This window comes from Vidua macroura, chromosome 3 (genome assembly GCF_024509145.1).
Source record: "Vidua macroura isolate BioBank_ID:100142 chromosome 3, ASM2450914v1, whole genome shotgun sequence".
Classification (NCBI taxonomy): domain Eukaryota; kingdom Metazoa; phylum Chordata; class Aves; order Passeriformes; family Viduidae; genus Vidua; species Vidua macroura.
In genome coordinates, this window is record NC_071573.1 from 43,726,456 (window position 1) to 43,750,338 (window position 23,883).

The 23,883-nt window shown below is 41.7% G+C and overlaps 1 protein-coding gene across 12 annotated transcripts in view; it reads left to right on the forward strand.

The window, feature by feature from the left end:
* Window positions 1-19,168, forward strand: part of TRIM67 (tripartite motif containing 67) — a 39,855-nt gene extending 20,687 nt beyond the window's left edge. For 4 of the 12 annotated variants that reach the window (XM_053974065.1, XM_053974066.1, XM_053974067.1 and 1 more), the window contains 5 exons: window positions 767-912; window positions 3,749-3,887; window positions 4,853-5,156; window positions 12,040-12,202; window positions 13,190-19,168. In XM_053974065.1, the coding sequence (XP_053830040.1) occupies window positions 767-912; window positions 3,749-3,887; window positions 4,853-5,156; window positions 12,040-12,202; window positions 13,190-13,255 (818 nt within the window). In that variant the 3' untranslated portion in view covers window positions 13,256-19,168. Of the gene's footprint in view, window positions 1-754; window positions 913-3,748; window positions 3,888-4,440; window positions 4,459-4,852; window positions 5,157-12,039; window positions 12,203-13,189 lie in introns of all 12 variants that reach the window. The other 8 variants (XM_053974069.1, XM_053974072.1, XM_053974073.1 and 5 more) reach the window with 5 other exon arrangements.
* The last annotated feature ends 4,715 nt before the right edge of the window (window positions 19,169-23,883 follow it).

Below are 23,883 nucleotides of genomic sequence, written 5' to 3' on the forward strand. Positions count from 1 at the left end.
TCACTTTATAATTGCCAGCAAAGAGTGAACACTGAGAGTTTAGTTTTGTTTAGGAGAGGTTGGATAGAGGTCTCTTTCCCACAGAGACACAGCTGAATATTTTACTCTATTTCTTTTTATTTTTAAGATGCTGGTCTGGTAAACAGTCTCTTGGTGTTTCTTCTGAGCAACTGAAAAGGCATGTTGTAGAAAAATTTGCATTTGTAATTTCCATGAAGAGTCTCCTGTGATGCAGAAGTTCCTTTTGCTACCTGAACCATGGGATTTAGATAAAGTTTGCAAACAGAACAATTTGCTTCAACAGTTTATTTTAAGTGTGGTTGCCATAAAGGTAACATATCCAAGGTGTTTGTGACAAAAAACTATGGGGAGAGGGAGGGGTAGTAAATTAGATTTTTAATACCCCCTGCCCCTCCTTTTGGGGACAGTGCATGCTCTGGTGTGAAAAAGAATTCTTCCAGACAGTGACTCCTGGGAAGGAAACCACACATGGATTCCCCAGACGCTAGTTCTTATGAGACATGACAATCAAGTCCAGATATGTTTCTGTCTACATATTTCAGTGAAATGATTTGTCTAACTGGGTAACAACATTTTGTTATGTAATTTTACTGCCTTTTGTTTCAAGGAAGAGAATGGACTCTCTTCCTAACAAACATTGGCTCCCCTGCAAGGGGAAGGAGGTGAGCAGTTGCCATACTGCTCACAGCACAGACTAATGGGGTAGGGCAGAGTTACACTAACCTGTACCCAGTTCCTGTTTCAGTGCCACCCGTCCCATTACTGCAGCTGGAGAAGTGCTGCACCAGGAATAACAGTGTGACATTGGCCTGGAGGATGCCACCTTTGAGCCATAACCCAGTGGAGGGTTATATCTTGGAACTTGATGATGGAGATGGTGGCCAATTCCGAGTGAGAATTTCATTCAGCATTTATTTGTGTTTCTTTGTATGTGAGTTTCCTCCAGATATGGATTTGTTTCTGTTTGAGGGTGGGGAGAGGGGTAGGGAAGATGTGGGTTGTCAAAACATCTGTAATTCCATTGTGCTGGTGGACAAAGCAGTACAGATGCTGCTTAATAGAAGGACCACTGGCCTAGGTAGGAAATTTGTTTGAGGTTATTCTCAGGGCTCTTGGAAAGAGGGCCTTGAGGTATGCCCAGTGCGTTCCAGAGTAGAAAATCTCACATGAACCTGCTGAATACGAGAAGCTGGAAGTAGTTCATTGCACAAACCAGAAACTTCTTTGAAGCCCCTACTCTCATCTGTCCATTGCACCCTGTTTCAACAGCTGATATTCTTGGACCAGAAATGCAACTCAGTCTTTTCCAATTTTCTGAGTAAAAATATGATCCTGCATAAAAATACAGGGTTTCTAAATCTTTCCCCTGGGAGTGGATGAGACCAGGCTGGTGAAAGCTTTTTCCACTGTCACACTGTGATGGAATTGATAAATGAGGAAAGGCTTCCCAAGTGCTGTCCTTCCAGATCCTCTGGGTGACGCCACAATGTGATACTCCTGGTTACAGGTGCAGGGTGCTTATGGGCTCCCATATTTTTAAGACACATCCTGATAAACAAACTAGAGAAGCAATTCAATCAGCTTTCTTTTAGCCATGTCCTCCTCTAAGCTGTGGTCCTTCCACCTCAAGCAGGCTTCATGCTCCTGTTGCTCAGGACCAGGCTGACCCAGTGCTTTCCCTAGGGGCTGGTGCCTCGAAAGCATCTGGACATCATTGTGGAGTACAGCTGCTCTCTTCACAAATGGGGAATTTTGCCAAAAACATGTGATGGCATTTCTTCTGGAGCTGCAAACTGGCTCCTCCCTGGAAACCTAAAGATTTCTCAAGCTGAAAATGTCCTGGCATGGATCCACCTAAGGAATTGTGAAACCACTACACCCATAGCCAGCAAAGGTACCTGATTTGGACACTCCTCGTTAGAAGAGGCAGCAATATTGGCAGGGCATTTTGAAGAGGACATTATGGTTTTTGGAAGGTCTCCTCAGTTCCTTTGTCCAAGTAACATTTCACAGAGATCTGAAGAGCCTGGTTTCCACTACTGAAATTGTGAAAAGGTACTTTTGTGAATGGCTGCTGAGAGCTGCCAATATAGTCAATGTTAGTTGGTAAGAGAGTTATCAGTGTGTGATGAATGAAGAGTTAGAATAAGGTGTTAGAATTCCAGTATTTTTTATCCAGGATAAATCTTTTAAAGTGGTATTCATGTCTTGTGAATTACAAGATTTCAGCCTGGTATGTATCCAAGCTCATTTGTGTGGGTGAGTTTTGGTACTGCCAAGGTTTTAGGACTGCCAGCAGTGCCATGTTAAGGTTTTGGATTGAAAAAGATACAAAATCATCTCAATCCTTAAAAACGTTAGGTGACAACTTCTAAGGGGAATGTTCTGCTTTCTGTGGTACAAACATCCGTGGTTTTACCTGTTAAAAGATAAAAGGCAGGCTTCTCAGCAGTGCCATTTCAATAAGGGTTTGCTGACCTTTTAAATGGAGAATTCTATATCTGAAAGCAAAGTCATTGACTGCAATTTATCAGTATTTGATGGGTGGATTTAAAAAACATCTTTGTAGAAGAAGAGAGCATCAGCCTGCATAAACCAAAGCAGTGAACAGTGGTAAACATGAAGTGGGTTAGAAAATGTGAGAGTTGTTAAACAAATACAAAACTTTTCACAGTCAGCATCTGTTATGACATGGAGGTAAATGAAGTTATTCTATTAAAACTTTGTCTCCATGAATGATCACCAGCTAACTCAGGACCCCAGAGATTTTGTTGTTTGTAGCAGCCACCATAGTAGCAAAGAGGACAAACACATGTCCTGCTGTAAACTTAATCAATTCCTTTCTTACTCATCACATCCTTTTGGGTTTATATGAAAGAACCTTAACCATCAGAACTATTCCTAGGCATTACTAAAGTCTTAACTGAACTGGGATCTGAGTGGTTTGCTTAGTACAGGTTTAAGCAGTTTGGTGCCTTTGCTACCATAAACCTACATATTTTACAGAATCAGAGAAATCAGAAGTGGAAAGGAATTATCTTTCATCCTGCTGCCAAGACAGGATTTTCTAGGCTTCTTTCAGTTCATCGTAGTCTGCATAATCTGATCCTCTTCATTGGTCTGCCTAGATGTTCCTCCCTCTGAAATATTTCACGTTACAGAAGTACTTGCTGTATGATAAATATCTGAAGACCTTTTTGATGTCTCTGTAGTCTAGATACTGTTTCATCATGAGGTGCATGTATTCCTAATTTTTAGGAGTTCATTTTCTTCTGGATCTGTGTTTTCGGGTTTCAATATTATATTTTAACCTAGGCATGAGAGAACCTTTCCAACAGAACAAAAATGCTCTTGTTTTTATTTATTCTTATATGCCCACTTTTTTTTTGTCTTACATAAAATAGCAGCCACAGTATGTCAGATACTGTGACTACTCTCCAAAATTGTGGTTTGGAGTAGATACTTATGATAAGAGGAACATGAAGATCTTTTTGTGTTGCCCTTTATTGCTTTACCCTTCCAGCTTCATATTCACCTTAATTTGTCCAGTGCTAGTCATCCTTGATGTCTCCCATGCTGTGGCTGTCTATCATAACATCATAACTCATTCATCCTGGGAAGCAAAGAGAAGCTGTTCACTTTTGGCTTATATTTAGAAGTCTTAACTATATTAAATTATGTCACTCATTCTCTCTCTCTTTCTCTCTCATTTTTTTGGAATGTTTAGGAAGTATATGTTGGCAAGGAGACCCTCTGCACTATTGACGGCCTTCATTTCAACAGCACTTACAATGCCAGAGTCAAAGCTTTGAACTCCTCGGGCATTGGTCCTTACAGCAAGACAGTCATTTTACAGACGTCGGATGGTGAGCTGGGGGTTTGCCACTTTCTAAATGAAAAGCTGCAGGTCTCAGTGGCAGGACACTTTCATCCCTCTACACCCATTAATGTATTTGACAACTACTGGCATTTTCCATGATAAGTAACACTTCAGGCTTCAAGTTGTGTGATTTTAGTTGGCTGTAAAAGTCTAGGATCTAACTAAGATACTTTCTGTATCGTACAGAAACAGTTATGCAACTCATAGGACATTTTTTATTCCACTCTGTCTCCCTCTCTACATATATCTTTGGGATTTGCCTTTTTCCTCACTACTGCTTTAATTTCCCTGCAAGGTTTGATAATACAGAAATGGGAACTCATGCTTATTCCTCTGTAATTATACTTGACATCCACACGGACATTACAGGAAGTTCATCTTCATTAATGATATTGTAATGAATTGAGAAGTGCATGCTATTATCACTTCCACTTTTATGCTGCATTGCCAAAATACGCCAGTATAAAATATTTATACTTTAAGAGCTTTTGGGGTATTTTTTCCTTTTTTATAAAAACCCCTTCACTTTGAAAAACTAGTGAAGTCAATCCTAACCAGCATGGATGCAGCTAATCTCCATTTCCATTAAAGGTGATCCTGAACCAATTCACCTACATGAGCAGTCTCCATGTCATGGAGCAGCCTTTGTCTCCTCAGTGACTCTCTTGTTACTGTGTGTGGACAGAATGTCACTACCCTTAGCAGCTAAATTTCAGGGGAACAAGTGCAAATTATGTAAAGCACTTCCGAGCTGAAGAACAGCAGGGTACCAGCTCAGATTAATTTTGTGTAGCTGCCTACAGTAACAAGGAAAGATGGTCTTTATTACCTCAGAGTACAGTGGGGTCTTTACAAAGGCAGAATTTTATCCTTCTTACTGAAGTAAATCAGACAACTCTTGGACACAACCCCTCTTGATCTAATCCTGCCTTTCCTTTTCCCATTCCACAGTGGCGTGGTTCACCTTTGACCCCTCTTCAGCTCACAGAGACATAGTGCTGTCGAATGACAACCAGACTGCCACCTGCAACAGCTATGATGACCGGGTGGTTCTGGGCACCGCTGCCTTCTCCAAGGGCGTGCATTACTGGGAACTGCATGTGGACCGCTACGACAACCACCCGGACCCAGCCTTTGGCATTGCCAGGATTAACGTGGTCAAGGACACGATGCTGGGCAAGGACGACAAGGCATGGGCCATGTATGTGGACAACAACCGCAGCTGGTTCATGCACTGCAATTCCCACACCAATCGGTGAGTGCTGCCCGGGGGCTTTTCTCCTCACAGATATTTCTTCTGCCCTGCATCAGAAGCAGGTGTCTCAGCAAGCCATCTAGTCCAGCTCCCGGCTAAATGTACTTATTTTATTCCTTCTTTAAAATCACTAGTGACAGTGATTGCACCTTAACAGTCTGTGTTGGTGTTTGTTATTCTCACTGATATCAGTTTTTCCCTTAATTCTTGCCTAAATCCCCCCTGCTGTGATTTAAACCCATTATTGTGTGTCCCACCTACATCAGCAGACAGGGGCACAGCACAATGGGACACAGGACTTCTCTCATTGCTGGAGGGAGAAAGGTGGTTGATTCTCTTCATTAGGAGGAATCTTGGCTGCAGATAGTACAATAATTAGGCTGCAGGTGTTTGTTTCCAGTTCTGACAGCTATTAAGGGTTTTGCTGTAGGTCACACTGAGGCAGATCTTGATACAAGGGACTGTTTGGCAGTGTGGGCTAAGTGACAGCTTTCATTCTACTGAGCCATTGTACCGAAGAGTTTTGAAAAGCACCTCAACTAGTACAGCCAACTTAGAGAGAGGAGGATTTCAGAAGGCCCCCAAGCTGCTACCCAGCCTCTCTCTCCCACAGCTCAGAGGCTCTGTGTTCTCAATGCTACTGAGCAGGGGAGAGACATGTTCTAGCTGCAGGTACCTCCAGGGATGGATCACACAGAGAGAACAACTGTCAGCACAGATCCTGTATTGTGCTGACATGGTTGCATGACTTTCATTGCTCAGGATAATTACCTCTGCCTAGTGCTGGTTTCTGTTTCATCGAAGTGATGCCAGACTGCGCAGGGGACACATGGTTAGCTTTGCTTGAAGGTATGAGAGCAGAACTGCACTGCTCTCTTTCTGTGTCCCATGAGAGGGTCTGCCTTAGCTGAAGGTCAGCTGGGTACTGAGACCCTTAAGAAGATCTCCTCTGAAAAGGATCTGAAGTCCTTTGCTTATTTTGGAAAATGGTCTAATCATATACCTGTTCTATCAAAATGGGAGATTGATGTATGAGTAAAGTGACTGACTAAGGATATGTAGCAGGTCTGTGGCAGAGCTGGAATCAACTGTTTAGTTTTCTACTGACTGTCCCAGCAGGTCTTCCACTCTCACTGTCTCAGGTGTTCATTCTCTTATACCAGATGATCAAAACAAAGTTTTACAGTGATTTTTAAAACACCAAAATGCAGATGTCTCATTAAAGTGATAAGGTCATGTCAACATGCACTGTATCCTAATTCAGTTGATTGCAATGTCTCCTACTGAATAGTCATTTATACTCTACAGTATACCTATGCTTTAAATAAGTACACTACAATTGCTGGGAATTTTTGTTTGAAACGTGGTTTGATTTTGCAGTTCATTACAGACAGGTGGAAGGACCTTGTAGCTGGATCAAAAGCTATCTGAAGTCGCTTGGATTGTTTTCCATGTGTCCAAAGACCGTAGGTCATGTCCTAAGACAATATAGAGTAAAATAACATCAGTATAATAAATATACCAAAAAGTTCTCTGTCCCTTTAACATCTTCATTCGATTCAGGGTGGAAGTAATGTTAAGCTGTATTAATTTTAATGCTCTGTGGAACAGCTTATGTTTTCTGGAAAAAAGCTGGCAACCATTCTGTGCACCACTGTCCCAGAAACCTATTTTATGGATTTGGTCCTCAGCATGCTCTTTCCGGCAAGCAACACACAAGCTAAGCAAAAGCTTTTTTCTGGGAAACACAAGAAATGGATACAATTAGGATTTCAAATCATCCTGCTTAATCAAGAGAACAAAGTGCTTTCTATTGATGATAGTTTCCCAGTTTTTACCTGATAAAACACCAAGGCATATGCAAGGTACGGACAGACCCATGGAATATCTGTTCAAGGGAAGTACACTCACAAAGGGCATGTAGTCTTATGAAATCACATGCACTTCAATGAAATTAGGTCTAGGCGTTATATTTTTAACTGTGACAGTCAACTAGGTCAGTTTTTTAACTCATTAGCTGTAATAGTCTTGTGGAAACAATTATTGCTGCCTATTTGTTTTTCCCCACTGGACACATGTGCATGACAGCACAGTATCACAATCCAAAGCAAATTCATTGTCAACCTTTAGCCTCTGGGATGTTGTTGTGATGAAAGTTATACCATAGTAATAGTTTCTTGCTTCCTAATCTTAATGAAAATAAATTAGGGTTATTAATAAATGACTAGTTTCAAGGATAACCTGAGATAGAGCTTGAAAGACTAATTTGTGTGACCTGTCACATTTAGAGGACTTTTCTGTTCCTTTCACTCACAGCATGCAAAATTTGATTTAGCATGACTTCAGTAATGCTGGAAGGGGTATGAACAGGAGACTTTAATGCATCCAGAAACATAGGGATACTTTTGAGAACAGGCTGAGAAAACTGGTTAAGAAAATGCTTTAGGGCAGAAATATACATTTGGGAGGCACCTTTAAGTCTTGTTGTTCCCAAAAATCTGAGCCTGAGAAAATTATAGAACAGATCCTACCAGAACCTGTGCTAAGGCACATGGGGGACAGGAAGGTAATTGAAGACAGCGAGCATGGCTTTACCAAGGGCAAGTCCTTCTATGATGGAATGACTACAGCAGTGGACAAGGGAAGAGCTATGGGCAACATCCATCTGCACTTCTGTAAGGCCCTTGATATGGTCCCCCATAAAATCCTTCTCTCCAAATTGTAGACACATGGATTTGATGAATGTCCGATGGGTAAGGAATTGGTTGGATAGTCACATCCAGAGGGTAGTGGTCAACAGCTACATGTTCAGATGAAGGCTGGTGACAAGTGATGTCCCTCAGGGGTCCATACTGGGGCCAGTTCTATTTATTGTCTTCATCAATGTCATAAAGAGTGGGATCAAGTGCACCCTCAGCAAGGTCACAGATGACACCAAGATGTGTGGTGTGGTTGACACACCTGAGGGACAAGATGCCACCTAAAGGGACCTGGACAAGTTCAAGAAGTGGGGCCATGGAAACCTCATGGGCTTCAACAAAGCAAAGTGCACAGTCCTGCATGTGGGTCAGGGCAGGATGGAGGATGAAGGGATTGACAGCACCCCTGCCAAGAAGAACTCGGGGAAATTGATGCCTGAGAGGCTGATCATGGTCTGTCAGCGTGCACTTGCAGACCAGAAGGACAACTGTATCCTGGGCAAAAATTGTCAGAGGAATGGAACATCGCTCCTTTGAAGGAAGGCTGAGAGAGACGGAGACGCTCAGCCTGGAGAAGAGAAAGCTCCAGGGAGATCTGATCATGGTCTTTCAGTACTTAGAGGAGGTTTATAAGAAAGATGGGAATAGCCTTTTTAGCAGGGCTTGTTGTACAAGGACACCCTCAGGTACAAGGACAAGGGGAGATAGTTTTGAACTGAAAGAGGATAAATTCAGACTAGCTATAAGGAAGACATTTTTTTACAATGAGGATGGTGAAACACTGGAACTGGTTACTCAGAGAGGTGATGGATGCCCCATCGCTAGAAACATTCAAGGTCAGATTGGATTGGCTTCTGAGCAGCTTGACCTAGTTAAGATGTCCCTGCTTTTTGCATGGGGGTTGGACTGGATGACCTTTAAAGGTCCCTTCCAATCCAAACTATTCTGAGAGGTGCTGAATACCCATTAACAAGAGGCACTGACATTCAATGCAATAGATCTGTTCCTTGGCAGAGTTCCCAAGAGCAGGACTACAAGCTGCTACAGGCAGTACTCCAGCCACTACATGTCTATGGAAAGAAGGAGATGTAAATGTCCTTGAAATATTTTATAATGAAATATTTTATACTGAAAACCAGAAAGTTGAAATCTAAAATATTTGTATTTTAGCCTTAAAAGTCCCTTGCAATCAGGAGAGTCTCTTCATTGACTTCAGATATCTCAAGAGCAGGTTTTTTCATCATACAAAAATGCTACAACTGAATGAAAAATGCTATCATTGGCAACAGATATCATAAAGTTTTTAAGATGCTGTAAAGCTAACACTTAAAGTATTGTAATGGAGAGTTGAATTAATTATTCAGTTTATTAAATTGTTCATAAATTTTTAATATTTATTTTTAAATAATAGTGAAACTACTTTTCTTAATTCCTCAAGCCAGTTCATGCAATCATATTCTGCACATTGTCCAAGCTGTTACTAAAAGCATCTTGGAATAACAGCCTCTACTGCCACAGGCAACTGCATTTTTCATGGTAGCCAAATTCCCCTTTCTATACTCTGACCATCCAGGCTTCTGCACAGCACTTCTGCACTCAGGACTTAGTGCTGCGCACAGAAATCAAAATGTTCAAATGATTTACTTGAAAAAATGAAACAGTGTTGCCTATCTCCTGAGTTGGATTGTCCTTTAATAAATACTAAGTATTTATTAAGGGAGCATTGCAACAAAAAAGTTGTATTTTCCTTTTGCATGAAAGGTTACTTGGGTTGCGTGGTATAAGTGTCATTAAGTAGCTTAAAAATGCATTACAGTAAAGGAGGATGTTTTTACGTGGTGCCACAGAAGTGTACCAGGAGGGAGCAACATCACTTTGAGTCTCTTGAGCTATTTGGCTTTTTTACCACAACAAAAGCATTTATTAGAAAAATTATCCTGTAATGCTGTCTAAATGGTACATAAGAATAAGGAAATGTATTACGTAAGTTTTCTCATAAAACAGACTCTCCCAGCTCTCCTCCTAGAGAAAGCAACCAGGAAAATAGTCCAAAAAGTGCTGGAGTCCTCAAAGTACTGTTCCCAAGGAAGCATGAGATGCTGAGTAAGAGCAGCTGTTCAGCCCCAGAAGTCCAGCCTCCCTTGTAGCAGCGTGGTGAAGAGCTCCTGCCTGCTTCTGTTCTCCCTAAATCCTGCCAGAGCCAGTTTCTCACTGTGGGGAGATGGCAGAGTAGGAATGGGGCAATCTACCTGCTGAATTCCTGCAGAACTTGGGGCAGGAATAAAGGGAGAAGGTCCCCATCTTTCTGCTCTGCTCCCACACCCCTGTGGCTTGTGTAGGGGCCTCAGCTGGGTCCTGCCCTTGCTTGGATGGAATCTGCAGGCAGAATCTATCTCCTCTTCAGTGGGGCTGTCCCTAGGGGCTGCAGAGGAGTCATTCAATGTCACTGTGCAGCACACAGCTAATTAGCCCACAAGAAACAAATTAGCTTGTCGTATAGGAAAGAACATCATAATCTCAAAAATGTGATGTTGCTGTTTCTGTTTCCATAAGAGAATTGATGTCATTTAAAAGGATGTAATAAAATCCATTTTAAGCAGGATCTAAAATGTGGTGTCCTCCATGCAAAGCTGTTCCTCAACAAAGGAAAAAAAAAAAAAAAAGTAATCTACTTGTAAATAGCTCCAAATCATAGTACTGTTCCTTCCCACAATCTCATAGTGAGTTTTATGATTGAGGGCTTTTAATAAAAACAGTCTATATAGTGAATACTCAGGGTAGGTAAGCATCTTAAGTTTTGATGGAAAATAATTTATTTTGTGGTTTTGGAGAAGAGCTCAGAGAGAAACCTATGAATGCTTACAGGACCAGAAATCAAATCAAGGGCATCTGACTACGGTGATTTTTCACATCTAACACCTCTCAGAGTCAATCCATGATTCTTAGCTATACTATTATTGTTTGAAGAGCTTTAAAGGGAGAACTCAGAACAGTTTTCTATAATCTACCTTCAGATGAAGTGCCACATGCCACATTTAGTCTAAAGGAGAACAGTTTGTGACACCTAGTGGACAAGAGAAAAATTTCTTACCCTGCACTATATTCTTCCTAATCATATTCCCGTCCCCATCCTCATTTTTTATTTTTTATCTTTTGTCTACCTATTGTGATAAATTTTATGATAAAATACCATTAATCTTGTGAATGTTGTGTGCCTGAGGCGAGTGCTTGGGACAAAAGACAGCTGCTTCCTTTCCTACTGCAAATTATTTGAAATCTGGTTTACCCTGAACAAATTGTGTCAGGCTGTAAATCCATTGCAGAGCCCCATGATATCAGTGGAATAGAAGTGCCTGTGGCCAATCTGCATATCTAGTGGGTATTTTTGCTCAGTGTCCTTTAAAGTAATACTGAGTTTGACTAACCCCCAAGTCAAAGTGCATAAATGTCAAATCACCCAAGTGTGTAATTGGCTGGCTGAGTCTGTCCTGGCAAGCTCTGACATTGCAGTAGCTCTCAGCAGCTGCTCCTGACACAACCAATTATCACTGTTATTAATAACTGTGCCTGCACACTCGAGACATCTCCCAGTCCTATAGCTGAGCACCTTGTCAAGCAGAAGCTACGCTTAGGCCTAACCAGTCCCAACTTCCCTTCCTCCCCAAAACCATTGTCTGTTGTACCTGTGCTGGTTCCCTGGGCTCTGGAAATCTGGGTTCCCTTAGAGCAAGCCAAGGTGAATAGTTGAGCTGGAAGTCTCTCTCTGTAGTTGTTAGCAGGAATATTGATTAGAAATGAACACTTAGCAAAACAGGTTCCTGCTTTTTCATTTCCTGCCATGCATCACTTCACTGTAATAGCGATACTCAGAGGTGCCATGTCTCCAGGACTCCATTGGCTCACCTCCCAGTTTGTCATTAGCTGTTAGCTCTGGATCCCATTTTCACCTCTTAAATTGCAGTTGCAGGAGAAGTGGATCTAACTTCTGTTTAGGATCCCTTCATTAGGCTCCCATGGATGTGGTATGTATGCTTCAGATAAAGGTGTGGCTCAGTCATCACCAAATGCCTCAGGGATAATAATTTCTCTGTGCTGCTCCACTCTGCTTAGTAAGGCTGGTTTGTCCTAGAGAGAGCAGCATAGTGTGCTCTGCCTTCACCAATAATGTGCCCTTTGTACCTTAGGACTGAAGGAGGAGTTTCTAAAGGCACCACCGTTGGTGTGCTCCTGGATCTGAACAAACACAACCTGACCTTTTACATAAATGGGCAGCAGCAAGGGCCTCCAGCATTTGAAAACATCGAGGGTGTCTTCATGCCTGCATTGAGCCTCAATCGAAATGTCCAGGTAAATCTCCTGCAGTCCAGCCCCACTTACCCTTTCCAACTAAAGGAGCTGATAGCATCATCTATGGGTAGTCAGTACAGAGAGGGGCTCTTTTCCTTCTTGGGCTTATATCTAGGCTACTCACACTTTTTGGACTACATTTGACCTTCTGACTTGCCTAACCAATGTGAAGAGTAATGCTGTAAAACAAGTGAAAGTACCTGCATGCATTAATTCATGCTCTGATTTTCCCGTGATGCTCCACTTAGAAAGCAGTGTCTCTAAAGCTCTTCCCTCCTAGTTTGACTAAAAACCATCTTAATTCCTCCTAGGTCTCATGTTTGGAGATAATTAACATTGGCAAATGACTGAAGTATGAGCAGCACAGTGGTAAGGAGAGCAAAGGCAACATAGGTCAGAGAATTGGCACAATAGAGCAAATCAGTCAGCCCATCATTCTTGTGCTCCGTGTACAAGAGGCTTTCCTCTTGGAGGAGCTGTCTTTAAATATAATGCATTTTTACTTCAAGATCACTGCTTATGGCTAGAAACCAAGTGTGGTAGAGAGAACCTGTGGAAATACTCAGGAGCCTGAGGACTGAAGGAGGTCAGGTTAGGTCAGGCAGGCAGAACAGCTAGGGTGTAACACTCATCATACATGGGCTCCACTATGTGACCTCTGTCCTGAAGCACTTGGGGTCCCTCATGCAGAGATCCATCCACCTTGTACCTAGCAAGTAGCACTTCTGGATACCTACAACTGGTGGCTAGATTTGGGAAAAGATACAGACACCTGGCTTCTCGGTCCCAAAGTTATTCAGGAGGGAAGGGGGAAGGAGGCTTGTTTATTTCAAAGACTAGATATCATCTCCATTAATAGTCTTGATTTAAACTTGGACCTGCAGTCCTGCAGCCCTTTCCATGTCATTTGCCTGCACTTGCCTTCACAAATGCTCTTTGTTGAAGATGTCTCAGTTTCGAATTTAACATTATTTCTTCTTTGTGCAGGTGACCTTGCACACAGGACTGGAGGTGCCACAATCTGTAAAACAGCCCAAGTTGCCCAACAATTAATGAAGCCCCCGTCTGACACTGTGCTGGATTCTGTAAGCTTTCTCAGTGTGTTTTGGCACTTTTCAGTAAGTCAGTAAAAAAAGCATCCTCTTCCCTGACTTCAAATGCTGTGCAGCATGCTGCTCACCGAATAATCGTCTGGTTAGAGCTAGGCCACTCCATTTTCAATTTAACAGCCATAGCAAGCACATCCACTGGACTGGCACTCAACTGCTGATGGGTACCTGAACATATCTACTGTGCATTGCATACATAGGTACACTCGTGCACACACACAAACACATCTGTAAAGCAAAAGGTTAAATGAGTGTATTTTCTCTCTCATGGTTGGATTTGTGCTTAAATATGTTGGAAAAATGGGTGAGACTGTAGGACAATGGATGTTGGAGCAGTTTACCAGTAGATGAACTGGATTCCCTTGCAACCTGAAGTCTTTAAATAAAGCATATATTTTGACAGCTGAAGTGGAGGTTATATGCTCAAGAATTCCTGGTTGTCAATTACATCCAGGGGCTCAAATGACCATGGATTATTCCTTCTAACTCTAGACTGCAGTAAGATATAAGATAACGTCCCCTTAGAATTCAGTGGCAGAATTTATTATCTGTTTTATTATGTGAACAAGATCGGTTCCCAAGCGCTGCCATGAAATAGCTAGGCTCATTTTAGCTAACACCATGATACATGCAGAATTCAGGTACAGAAAGTAGAAAGAAAAACATCCTTGATGCATTTTAGTGTTTGTTATTTAGGCAGGACTGTGGAGACACTTAAAGAAGATCTGATTGTGGTTATCAGCACAATTCTTGAAAAAACAGTGCATGGGAGATTCCTTTGAACAGAAATTATACAGATTTATTTAAGTATGGCACATGCAAAGTCTCCCACATTGAGAAATGCTGCTTTCCAGCCTTGAGCCTAATAAAAACTGTGCAGCTGTAGTTCCAATGTAGCTTTGAGATCTGAAGCCTTAATTTTCTATTAGATTACTGTGAGCTAATTAATGTCTTGATCCTAATGAAACACTTGAGAGAGCTTAATAGCATTAATGCAAAACCCATCCCTAAGAATTTTTCTGGACTGGGACATAAATCTTTTGCAAGACTTGACCTGTGCCTGGCATCTCCCACATAAATGAGCAGCCATTTCAGGTGCTGGCCGTGACAACTGGAGTCTGACTGACAGTGATCTTTTCTTACAGCCATGGCACTGTCACCTGCATGCAGTTGTCAGAAAACCAAACACTGGTTTGCCTGTGTGCTTCATTCCCTCTGAACCTGGTTAATGTGTGCAAGTGTGTGTGTGTGTATAGTGGCAATGCATGAGGATGAGATGCAGCAGGCTTGGTGAGCCCATGACATCTTGGATTCTTGTCACTTTAACCCTACAGAAGTGTGGTGCTATCAAGGAAAAGCATAAACTTTCAAATCCTATCAATGTACTATTTCCTTTTTTAAAATCCTGCTGCTTATACAAATTTTCCTCCTCAAGCAAATATGCACATGCATATTCTTATCAGGCATGTAATTATTAAACCTGAAAACAAATATTCCAAATGAAATCCAGCTTACTGCTTTGCATTAAAGCACAGCCACAGGACAAACAGCCCAGGCCTGCCTTCAGGCAGCCTGCCAGCCCCCAAATATCCTGCTGCAGGCCCACTTCTGGTCTCTGTCTGGAACACATCACTCAGGTAGTGCTGAGTGATGGCAAGGCTTCCCTGCGGCAAACAGCCAGAATTCTCCATGGGTCATCCCACCTCACAGCCACTGTGGGAAGGGAAAGGCAGCCCAGAACAGAATTGGGCTATTGCACAGACACAAAGCAATCTGCCATCCTGCTGCCTGTAACCAAGCATCCTGTAGCCCACCTCTCCTGCAGGACAGCAACATCAGGATGCACCTTCAGCAACATCAAGACTGAAATAGGAAATCAAACCAACGATGGAAAAAAAATAACGTATGCTATTAAGTGAGGAGGCAACAGCACTTCCTTTAAAGTCTGGAACAGATTGTATTAGTAAACTTGTAGACAATGGAATAACTGTGCTATGCTTATCTTGGTTTTGTAAAGAATATCAGAGACCAACTGTGTTATAATCTTCAATTTCATTCAATACCATACGAACTCATGCAAGATTTTCTAACTAGCAGGTCTGTTTTAACCTACCTCAGCTAGAATGCTACCAAACCCCAAATTTCCTCTCGAGTGTGCTCTTCTACAAACCTAACACTTGTAATCATAGCATTGGCTTTGAGTATTGCCAGCCAGAGTAGTGTATGGGAATATTGTACATAAATTGCACATAGTTTTTTATATGGGGAAACATCCTGTGATAATTTTAATATGGAAGGCATTCCACTTTCACTTGTATTAAAAAAGACAGGACATTGTTCCTTTTGGGACAGAACCTTTGACTTTAGTCCCAACTTCTGTAAAGGAAACCCAAATGAATTTGCATCTTTCCAATCTTCAACCATTGGCAGATCTTTAATTCTGAATGGGTTTTAGAAGTGTTTGCAGTACTCAGTTTTCATTTTCATAGTTGCTTGGGTGTTGGTTCCTGGTGTATTATATCTTGGGGAGAACACATTGAGTGACATGTTGTTGATTTCTAATGAATATATGGACAGTAGGTAGGAACAATGAGTAGAGAAGCTCAGTTTTTACCCTCTATGCATTCCAATGTTCACAGAAGTAGGGTAGCTACCATTATAGTCTCCTTTTAAGCTAGCAGAAATGCAAATAAGTTAAAAGGAATACAGTTAGAAGTAGGCTACCTGCATTAGTAAGACTACCCTAGGTAAAAAACTAAATAAAGTGTTTGCATGTGTTGGTTGTGTACACAGTCAAGGACTTACATTTGGCATGGCCTGTAGCAATAAACCCGCTATCCTCATAAAGTGCACTCTTGTGACTTCAGCTGGATACATCTTCATAGTTTGATTAACAGAAATAATGCTTAAGTAGTTAAAATTACTCTAGGAAACCAACAACTCCAAACATAAATATTTATGCAGAGCATGCCGGGGCCATCTGAACACAAGCAGAGCAGAATTTTCCTTTGCGGAATAGCATTAGGTGGGGAGAGGTGGGGCACTCCCACTGCTCTGCTCAGGCTGGAGATAGTTTCCTTCTCTGCAGGCAACTTCCCCAAGGTCCATCTCATTATAAACCCATCAGTTTGCACATTCTTCATCTATAGTATCTCTTATGCCAGTTTTTGTTTCCTCCAAATCCTTTCTTTAGGAGGGAGTCAGCCTTTAGTCCCTGTAGAAACTGTGTTGCTGACTGTTCAAGGAGAACCCAGGGTGCAGAAGAGTGGCACAGATACCCAAGGGGACCACTTTGTGTTCTCTTCTTCCTTTTGTTCCCTCAGAGTATTTCTGCAGCTCTCTTGGGCTCCAAGCTCCTCTGGCACCTGGGCCCACCCAAAGCTGCCTGTCATGAGACTCTTCAGCTCCTAGAGGCCAGGTTGCTTCTTATAAGCAGAAGAGCAAAGCCTCTTGCACTGGGATAAATCCCATCCACTATGGTACAGAGCCCACACAAAGTAGCTGTAAATTGACTTAATATTTTAAAAAACCCACCAAAACACAAGCAAGGCCTCCCCTTATTAACAAAACAAAGCTTGACCTCTGCACACACCAGTATGGAACCTCTGAACAGCTGCAAAATAAATACAGCAGTCAAACTTTCTGTCCTGCAGAGCAACAAAGGACTCTCAGTTTTCACCTACCCCTGGGAGCCCCAACCTTAGCCTTTTGTAAACCCTCTTCCTTGCTCTTTCCTCTGCAAATTTCTGTTAAGTTCAGGAGCACTGTCAGACTTCCCAAGGCATGCAATGCTATATAAATTCCACTTCCTCCTTTTCCCTCATCAACTTGAAGTGAGCTCACAATATCTCTTACTAAGACTTAATGTCAATATAAGCACACATGTAGCTGACAATCCCTTGCTCCTTCTGCTGTGGAAAGGTATGTGCTGTAAAATAAATCTCAGTGAGGACAGTAACATACTGTGATGCATTACAAATTTGGAAAGCAATTTGACTTCTAAAAACAGAAAAGATGGGCAAACAGCACTGTCACCTCCTATACTTGCCTATGCACTTAAGATACATAGAGAAAAATATATTGGAATGAACAAAATAAATAAGCATGAGCTTACCTTTATAAGAGTTTAAGAGGAAAAAGTATTAAATGTTATTTATTATATGCATAACATTCCATCATGTTGTAAATAATGCCATGATAGTGTATTGCTGTAGTTTGTTCTTGGCTGGTGATAGAGTTCTGTGGTAGTGCTGTGTAAGTTGTTTTTTATTTTTTTTTCCTCAAAGCATAGTTAGTAAAGATGCCGGAGACCACCCCACACTGTGGTTTCCCAGTTGTTCTAGAGCAAGAAGAAATGTGAGATGCAGCTTTTTTTTTTTTTTTTTTTTTTCTTACATGATAATATTTCTTAAGGTAAGAGAGATGAGATTAAGGCTAAGCTGCCATCACCATTATCAGAGTGTATGAAAAAACACTGTGTTTGCAACTGCCAAAAAAGAGGTAGTGCATTTCTGGATCACAACTCAGATCACCCTGTGAGAAGGGACGCAAAATTCCGCAACCTGGGAACAGCAGCTTTCTGGTGCCATCTAGTACATCCTTTGGTCACAAACAGAAAGATGAGGAAGGAGAGTTGTTAGACCTTATCTCAGGCCTTACCAGCTTTGCAGCATTCTGCTTTAAATAGCAAAACCAAGAATTCAATTTTGAACCAGGCTAGGTAATATGAAAACACTAAGCATCTTGGCTAGATCAACTTTGGAAGGGAGATTACAGTTACAGATCAACCACATTGCAAATGTAAAGGGCACTTGTCACTGAAAATTACCAGGTAGAGATGGAGAGTCTTTTTTTTTTTTTTTTTTTTTTTTTTTTTTTTTTTTTTTTAGGAAAAAAAAAAATGTGAGCTGCTTCTAGGTTTTACTGACAACATTTCTGGTGGTTCCTCTGCCCAGCTCTACTGAATGCTGCACCTGCACAGCCAGGTGGAGCAGCAGCCTGAAGCACAAATCTGTCATTATTAAGACACACTTGGGTCTTCTCAGGTGCAGAAAGAAGCCCATATGCAAACCTCAGAGACTAGATGCGTGGGGCTCCTGCATCTTTGCACAATACAGGAGACAGACGTGTGTTTCACTGACAGAGGCACTCAGCAGCATTTTTGCCTTCTGTTAAATGACCTTTTTGTTACATTTGTTATTGCAAACAGTTCCAAGCAGAATTAATTTTAAAAATATTTTTATGCTAATTGGAGAATTTTTAACATTTTCTTGTGAAGCAGTAGATAGGAATATTCCTGGATGCTGATTGCATTCCTCATCCTCCACCTCCCTTAAATGTTGTCAATAAAAACACTAACCTTCCTAGGTAGCACGGTGAGAAGACATTATGTGATGAATATTAAAAATAAATGCATGAGGTAAACCTGCTGTTCTTTCTGATTGTTATATGAAGCATGAGTAACACTAATTTAAATGTTGGCAACTAAAATACTGCAAAGGAATAACAAAATGGTGTTCAGTTCTGGTTAAATGGAAGACAAGAAGTTGTTTCTATGTTTTCTTAACTACAACATTTTTTTTCTTTACTATTGTTTCCCATAGCTTATATGAATTTGCAGCTGGTGAAATATACATCTCTGCTATATGTGTCTCTCACCAGATCAAGAGGAAAATACAAACTTTTTATAATTTTGTACCTGTAGCAAACATTTGTATTTTTTGAATTAGAAACAAACTGCTTTTTGTCTTTTGGTCCAACTAAAACTTTGTGTATTATTACTATTATTACCCTTTTGGAAAACCTGACATATAAGTTTATGCTGTTTTACAGTTTATAAATAAAGTCTTATAACATTGCCAACAAATCCAGCATCACTACCCTATTTATTATTACAAATTATGATTACTTAGATGAGGCATTCATACAGTTTGCATGCCTCTCCTACTGTTGATACTGCTTTGTTACTTACAGTCAAGAATAATCCAGTAAATGGAGAAAGCCAAGAGTGTCCTTCCTTAGAGCAACCATCTGTACCTCAACTTCAGACATGTCCCGATTCAGTGGCATGGAACACCTCTCCTTGTCAGCACCACTCTACTAGCTCTGGCTCATGTCGATTATAGAACACCTGGGAAAGCTGCAACCCACCTTAGACACTTTGGGAAATCACCCAGTCTCCAGAAAGTTCTAACACTGGAATAAGCAGAGGCTGGAAAGAACCATAGCATCAGTAGGTTCTCACTGGAAAGCCCTTTGGTAAGTGTAAAAGACTGGGCAGCAGAAAGCTTGTCAGGGCAGGGACGACACAGACTTTGTGAGATGGCTTGAAATGACTGATAGTCTTGGAGCTGCACACCTCTATCAAGCAGATGGCCTGTGAGGGACTCAACAGCACTTCAGAGGCAGCACACCCAGCACACTCAGTCCCTGCAAAAACGCATTTACAAAGCTACACAACCTTCACAGACATCTGTCAGTAAGGCAGAATAAAGCATTCTGACACAGTGATAGCAGCACCAGGGTTAAGAAACAGGAACCCAGCCAAAACAATCAGAAGAAAGTACAGACAACAGTGTGGAGACACCATCAATCACAGCCTTTCTTTTTTTCTCCTGCAAAAATTACAACTTGTCATCAACTCCTTTATGGCAAAGGTTTGACTGGGAAAAAAGGTAATCACATGTGGCTTAACACACAGGGAAACAGGGAATAAAGATAACTGCAATATGAAAAGCCATGAGAAAGAGAGCATATAAGGAGACATCCTTGAGTTCTTCCTTTACATCTCATTCCTCTATGCAACTGCAGAAGAGGGCAAAATAAGATGTGCCCTGCTGTCTTCTTCCCATAATCAATGTTATTCAGTCAACAGTGGCTTTCATGTATCGATGTGTGCTCCAAAACCAACACAGCTTGCTGATGGTACACTTGTGTACTCTGCTCATCACCAACACACGTCAGCCCAGAAACACTAGGTGCAACAGGTTCTCAACACTCTCGTTGTTGTTGATGCATCTACTAACAAAACAGGACTGAAAGTACCATGCTTACCTGAGCACAGCATTCCAAAAGAAATGTAGCACGCCCAGCTCAAAACACCTTGGAGACATGATATGAAAAAGCAAACCTATCTCCATGTAACAGAGGCCTTTCATAATGCATACACACATTAAACAAGTGTGAAAATGCAAAACTTTGAATAAACTTTTCATTTCTGTCTTTGTTTGAAAAGACAGGAGTCTGTGAAGGAAGGCAAGGGCCTCCCGTGAAATGGAAAAGGTAAACCCCCTCCCTCCAAATTACCACAATTTCAAAATAAAAAGGCTCTCAGGCAAAAATATGGGAATGGGAATAACAGTTCTTTACTAGGAAAAAAACGAAATTTAAAAAAACATGTAATTAGTACAAACAAAACTACGGAGAGAGTCAGAAACCTGACACCCTGAGGAGTCAGGGTGTTGGTGACAGTCCAGTTAAATGGTGGCTGCTCCTCCTTCTCCTGGAGTGGCAGATGAAATGCTGATGAAACGATGATCCAGTAGAAGGGTGCAGTTTTCTCTGAAGATCTGGTGATAGAGTAGATGGGCCTTGTCTTCCTCTGGGAATCTAGTGAAGAGGCTGAGTTGCTGTCTCAAGAAATGCTGATTTTATGCAGGTAGGGATGCTTGGCTCCTCTGTCTGGGTGGAGCACCTTACAATGGGATGATGTAACTTTCTCAGTCACGCAGTGAGCCATTCAATGGCACATTAACAGAAGATACCTCCCCGGAGGGAGGCATTGTTCTTGGAAGAGATAAGAAAACTGCCCAACTTAACAGAAGATACCTGCCTCACCTCTGACAGATGGCAAATAGAATATATGTTTATCTTACAAGCCAGGACAGTTTCCTTCCCCCAAAAACTTTCACATTCCACGGTCAACTTGGCATTTCAGGTTTCAACTTTTCAGTTTAAGAACTGATTTTTTTTCAACTTTTTACAGATCTTACAAGCTCGACTGCAAAAGTTACACTCCATTCTGACTAAGTTTCACTCCCAAATGTGATAAGTTAGAGAAGACTCTTTGTTCATCAAGACAGAAAGGAGAAGCCTTGTGTAGATAACAGAAAATCAAAGGAGAAGCCTTGTGTAAGATAATAGAGAGCCAAAGGAGAAGCCTTGTGTAGATAACAGAAATCTGCCAGACAGAAACTAGCTAATATGTTGATTACTTAAGCTAGTTGTGTAATTAGAACTTAGGTGGAAAAGACCATTACAGGGCCGTGGACTTTCACCAAGGAAGAAGAGAGGAGCCTTCGTCAAACTGAAATGAACAGGGCTAATGCCTTTATTAATGTTCAGCTCTTTATTAAAAAGATCAGCTGGGCAGGGGGCTCGACGCAGAGCTCGCCCCCGCGGTCGTAGCTTTCCCAGGCAGCCGAAAGGAAGGCGGCGTGCAGAGTCGGTCACTGGAGTCCCGAGCAGCAGCTGTCCTTTCTCCTTTCCTTGTGGCACACCGGTGGCCCGAGGATGAGGAGGCGTGGTGTGCAGAGTCTGTTGCTGAAGTCCAGAACAACAGCTGTCCCCGCTCCTTCCGTGGTGGCAGCACCAGGGCTCTCTGTCTCTATCGCCCTGCTTCTCAGAGCCTAATATAGTCTGTTCTCTCTTAGGTGATGGCGACGGTTAAAAGCCAGTCAGGGGATGTGTTTCCCTCTTCCTCAGCTAGGGCATTTATCTAGACTCCTCTATTGTGTTCAGTTTTTGATTTATATTCATTTTTATCTCCTAAAAATACTCCCATGATCCTAAGGGGTTTTTATTTGCATATTAGTCCCAGAATGGCAGCGTGGAGGGGTGGGAGGCCAGGTAGTTTAGAGAAAACAAACAGAGCAATTAGCTAATTAGCATTTCAATATCGGTACTTAGCTAGAGTTAGTTGTTTTCTTTTAGTGTTGCTATGGGAACTAGGAAAGCCCTGCCCGTGTCTCTGGGGAACACCTGGAAACTGTTCATAACAAAACGACCACCAGAGAGTAGAAGACGACCCCCTAGCAAGAGAGGGCGCAAGCGCAGAGTACACCCAGAGATACAGCAGACACGGAAGAAAGAGAGTATAAAAAGACTGCGGGAAGGGGGAAAATGGTGTGCGAGCCGTAGGCGGAGCGGGGACTCCCCGGCTGCACCCAGCGCTGTTTGCTTGCCATCGCTTGCTGTAATCAATAAATTTCTGATTGACTCTTGAAAGGCTGAACAAATTATTCGCCTCTATTTATAACACCAAATAGCTTTTGGGAGCTGTGGAGGTGGAAAGTGAACATTTTAACTTACCAAAGCTGATGTAGAACATGAAGTCCCACATTATATGCCAAGTGAGACAAACAAAACTTTATCAAGAAGTGAGCAGTAAAAACTAAGCTCAAGGATTAACCAGGAATTATAAAATACAGGTTCTCTTACAACATCCAAAGCCCATCTGTTGCCTCAACCAGTCTTGATGCTCTGTACTAAATTCTTAGTGGTTACACTTTCACATGCCATCATGATTTGACATTTCTCTAATGTCAATTAAGTCATTAAGTCTGTAACCAGACAGGAATCTTAATTCCAGTTTGAATCTTCAACCAATACTGAGTAAGAAGAAATCAAATTATGAAATTATGAAATGTGATAACAGCATTTAGCAACGAAACTCTGCACATCCCTTCTGTTCCTACATGGCTCCAGAAACACTCCCTTCTGCTTGTCATCGGGCACTTGATCCCTCCAAACCCTCTTCCTCCTCTTGGTCCTCTTTGTGCTGGCAGACACATGTCTACAGGACATGCAAGTAAGGTAAGGTGTGGGGGAAGTAGCGTGCCAGAATGCATCCCTGTCCACAGTGTGGCTCTCCCTATCCCAGAACACTTTCCCATCCTGGGAGGGGGCAGCCTCCAATGGTGCTGCAAGCTCAGCAAGACATAGACCTTGGGGTCAGGGATCACCTTGCTCAGGCTCCCAGCCCACAAGGGTACCAGTAGACCTAGAACAAGTTTCTGCTGTAAGGGCTGTTTTCCTTACCATGTACACATCCTTCACTGCCAGAGCTGTTCCCACAAGCTCCACATCTCCTTACAACACAGAAAAAATTCTGTCATTTAAGTTATCCTTATCCTTGTCTCCCCCTAAAATACTGAACTTTCATTTTGGAAGTGTTACTAACAATTGCCATTTCTAATGGATGGACCTTAAAAGCAACAAAATAAAATATTTAGCTACAGAAGATAATCAACATTGTTCCAGAAACACCAGACTGGTGAAATCCAAATAGCACTAAAAGGCAGTTTTGGTAAAGATTTCATAGAAAAACCTTAAGAAGAATGGAACCAAAACAAACACGAGTTAACCGGATCAACCAGTAGCTTTTGAGTGTCCATGCTCATTTGGCTCACTCTTACATGGTTTTGTTTTTAAAAACCAAACAACCAAGCCACCAAACAACTATTCCAAAGTGCTTACTTGGAGATCTCTACAGAGATATACAAGATGAGTGTGTAATGCTTGCCTGGGACAAAACTTCAGAAGAGTATTATTTTCATTCCAAAGCAGATAATT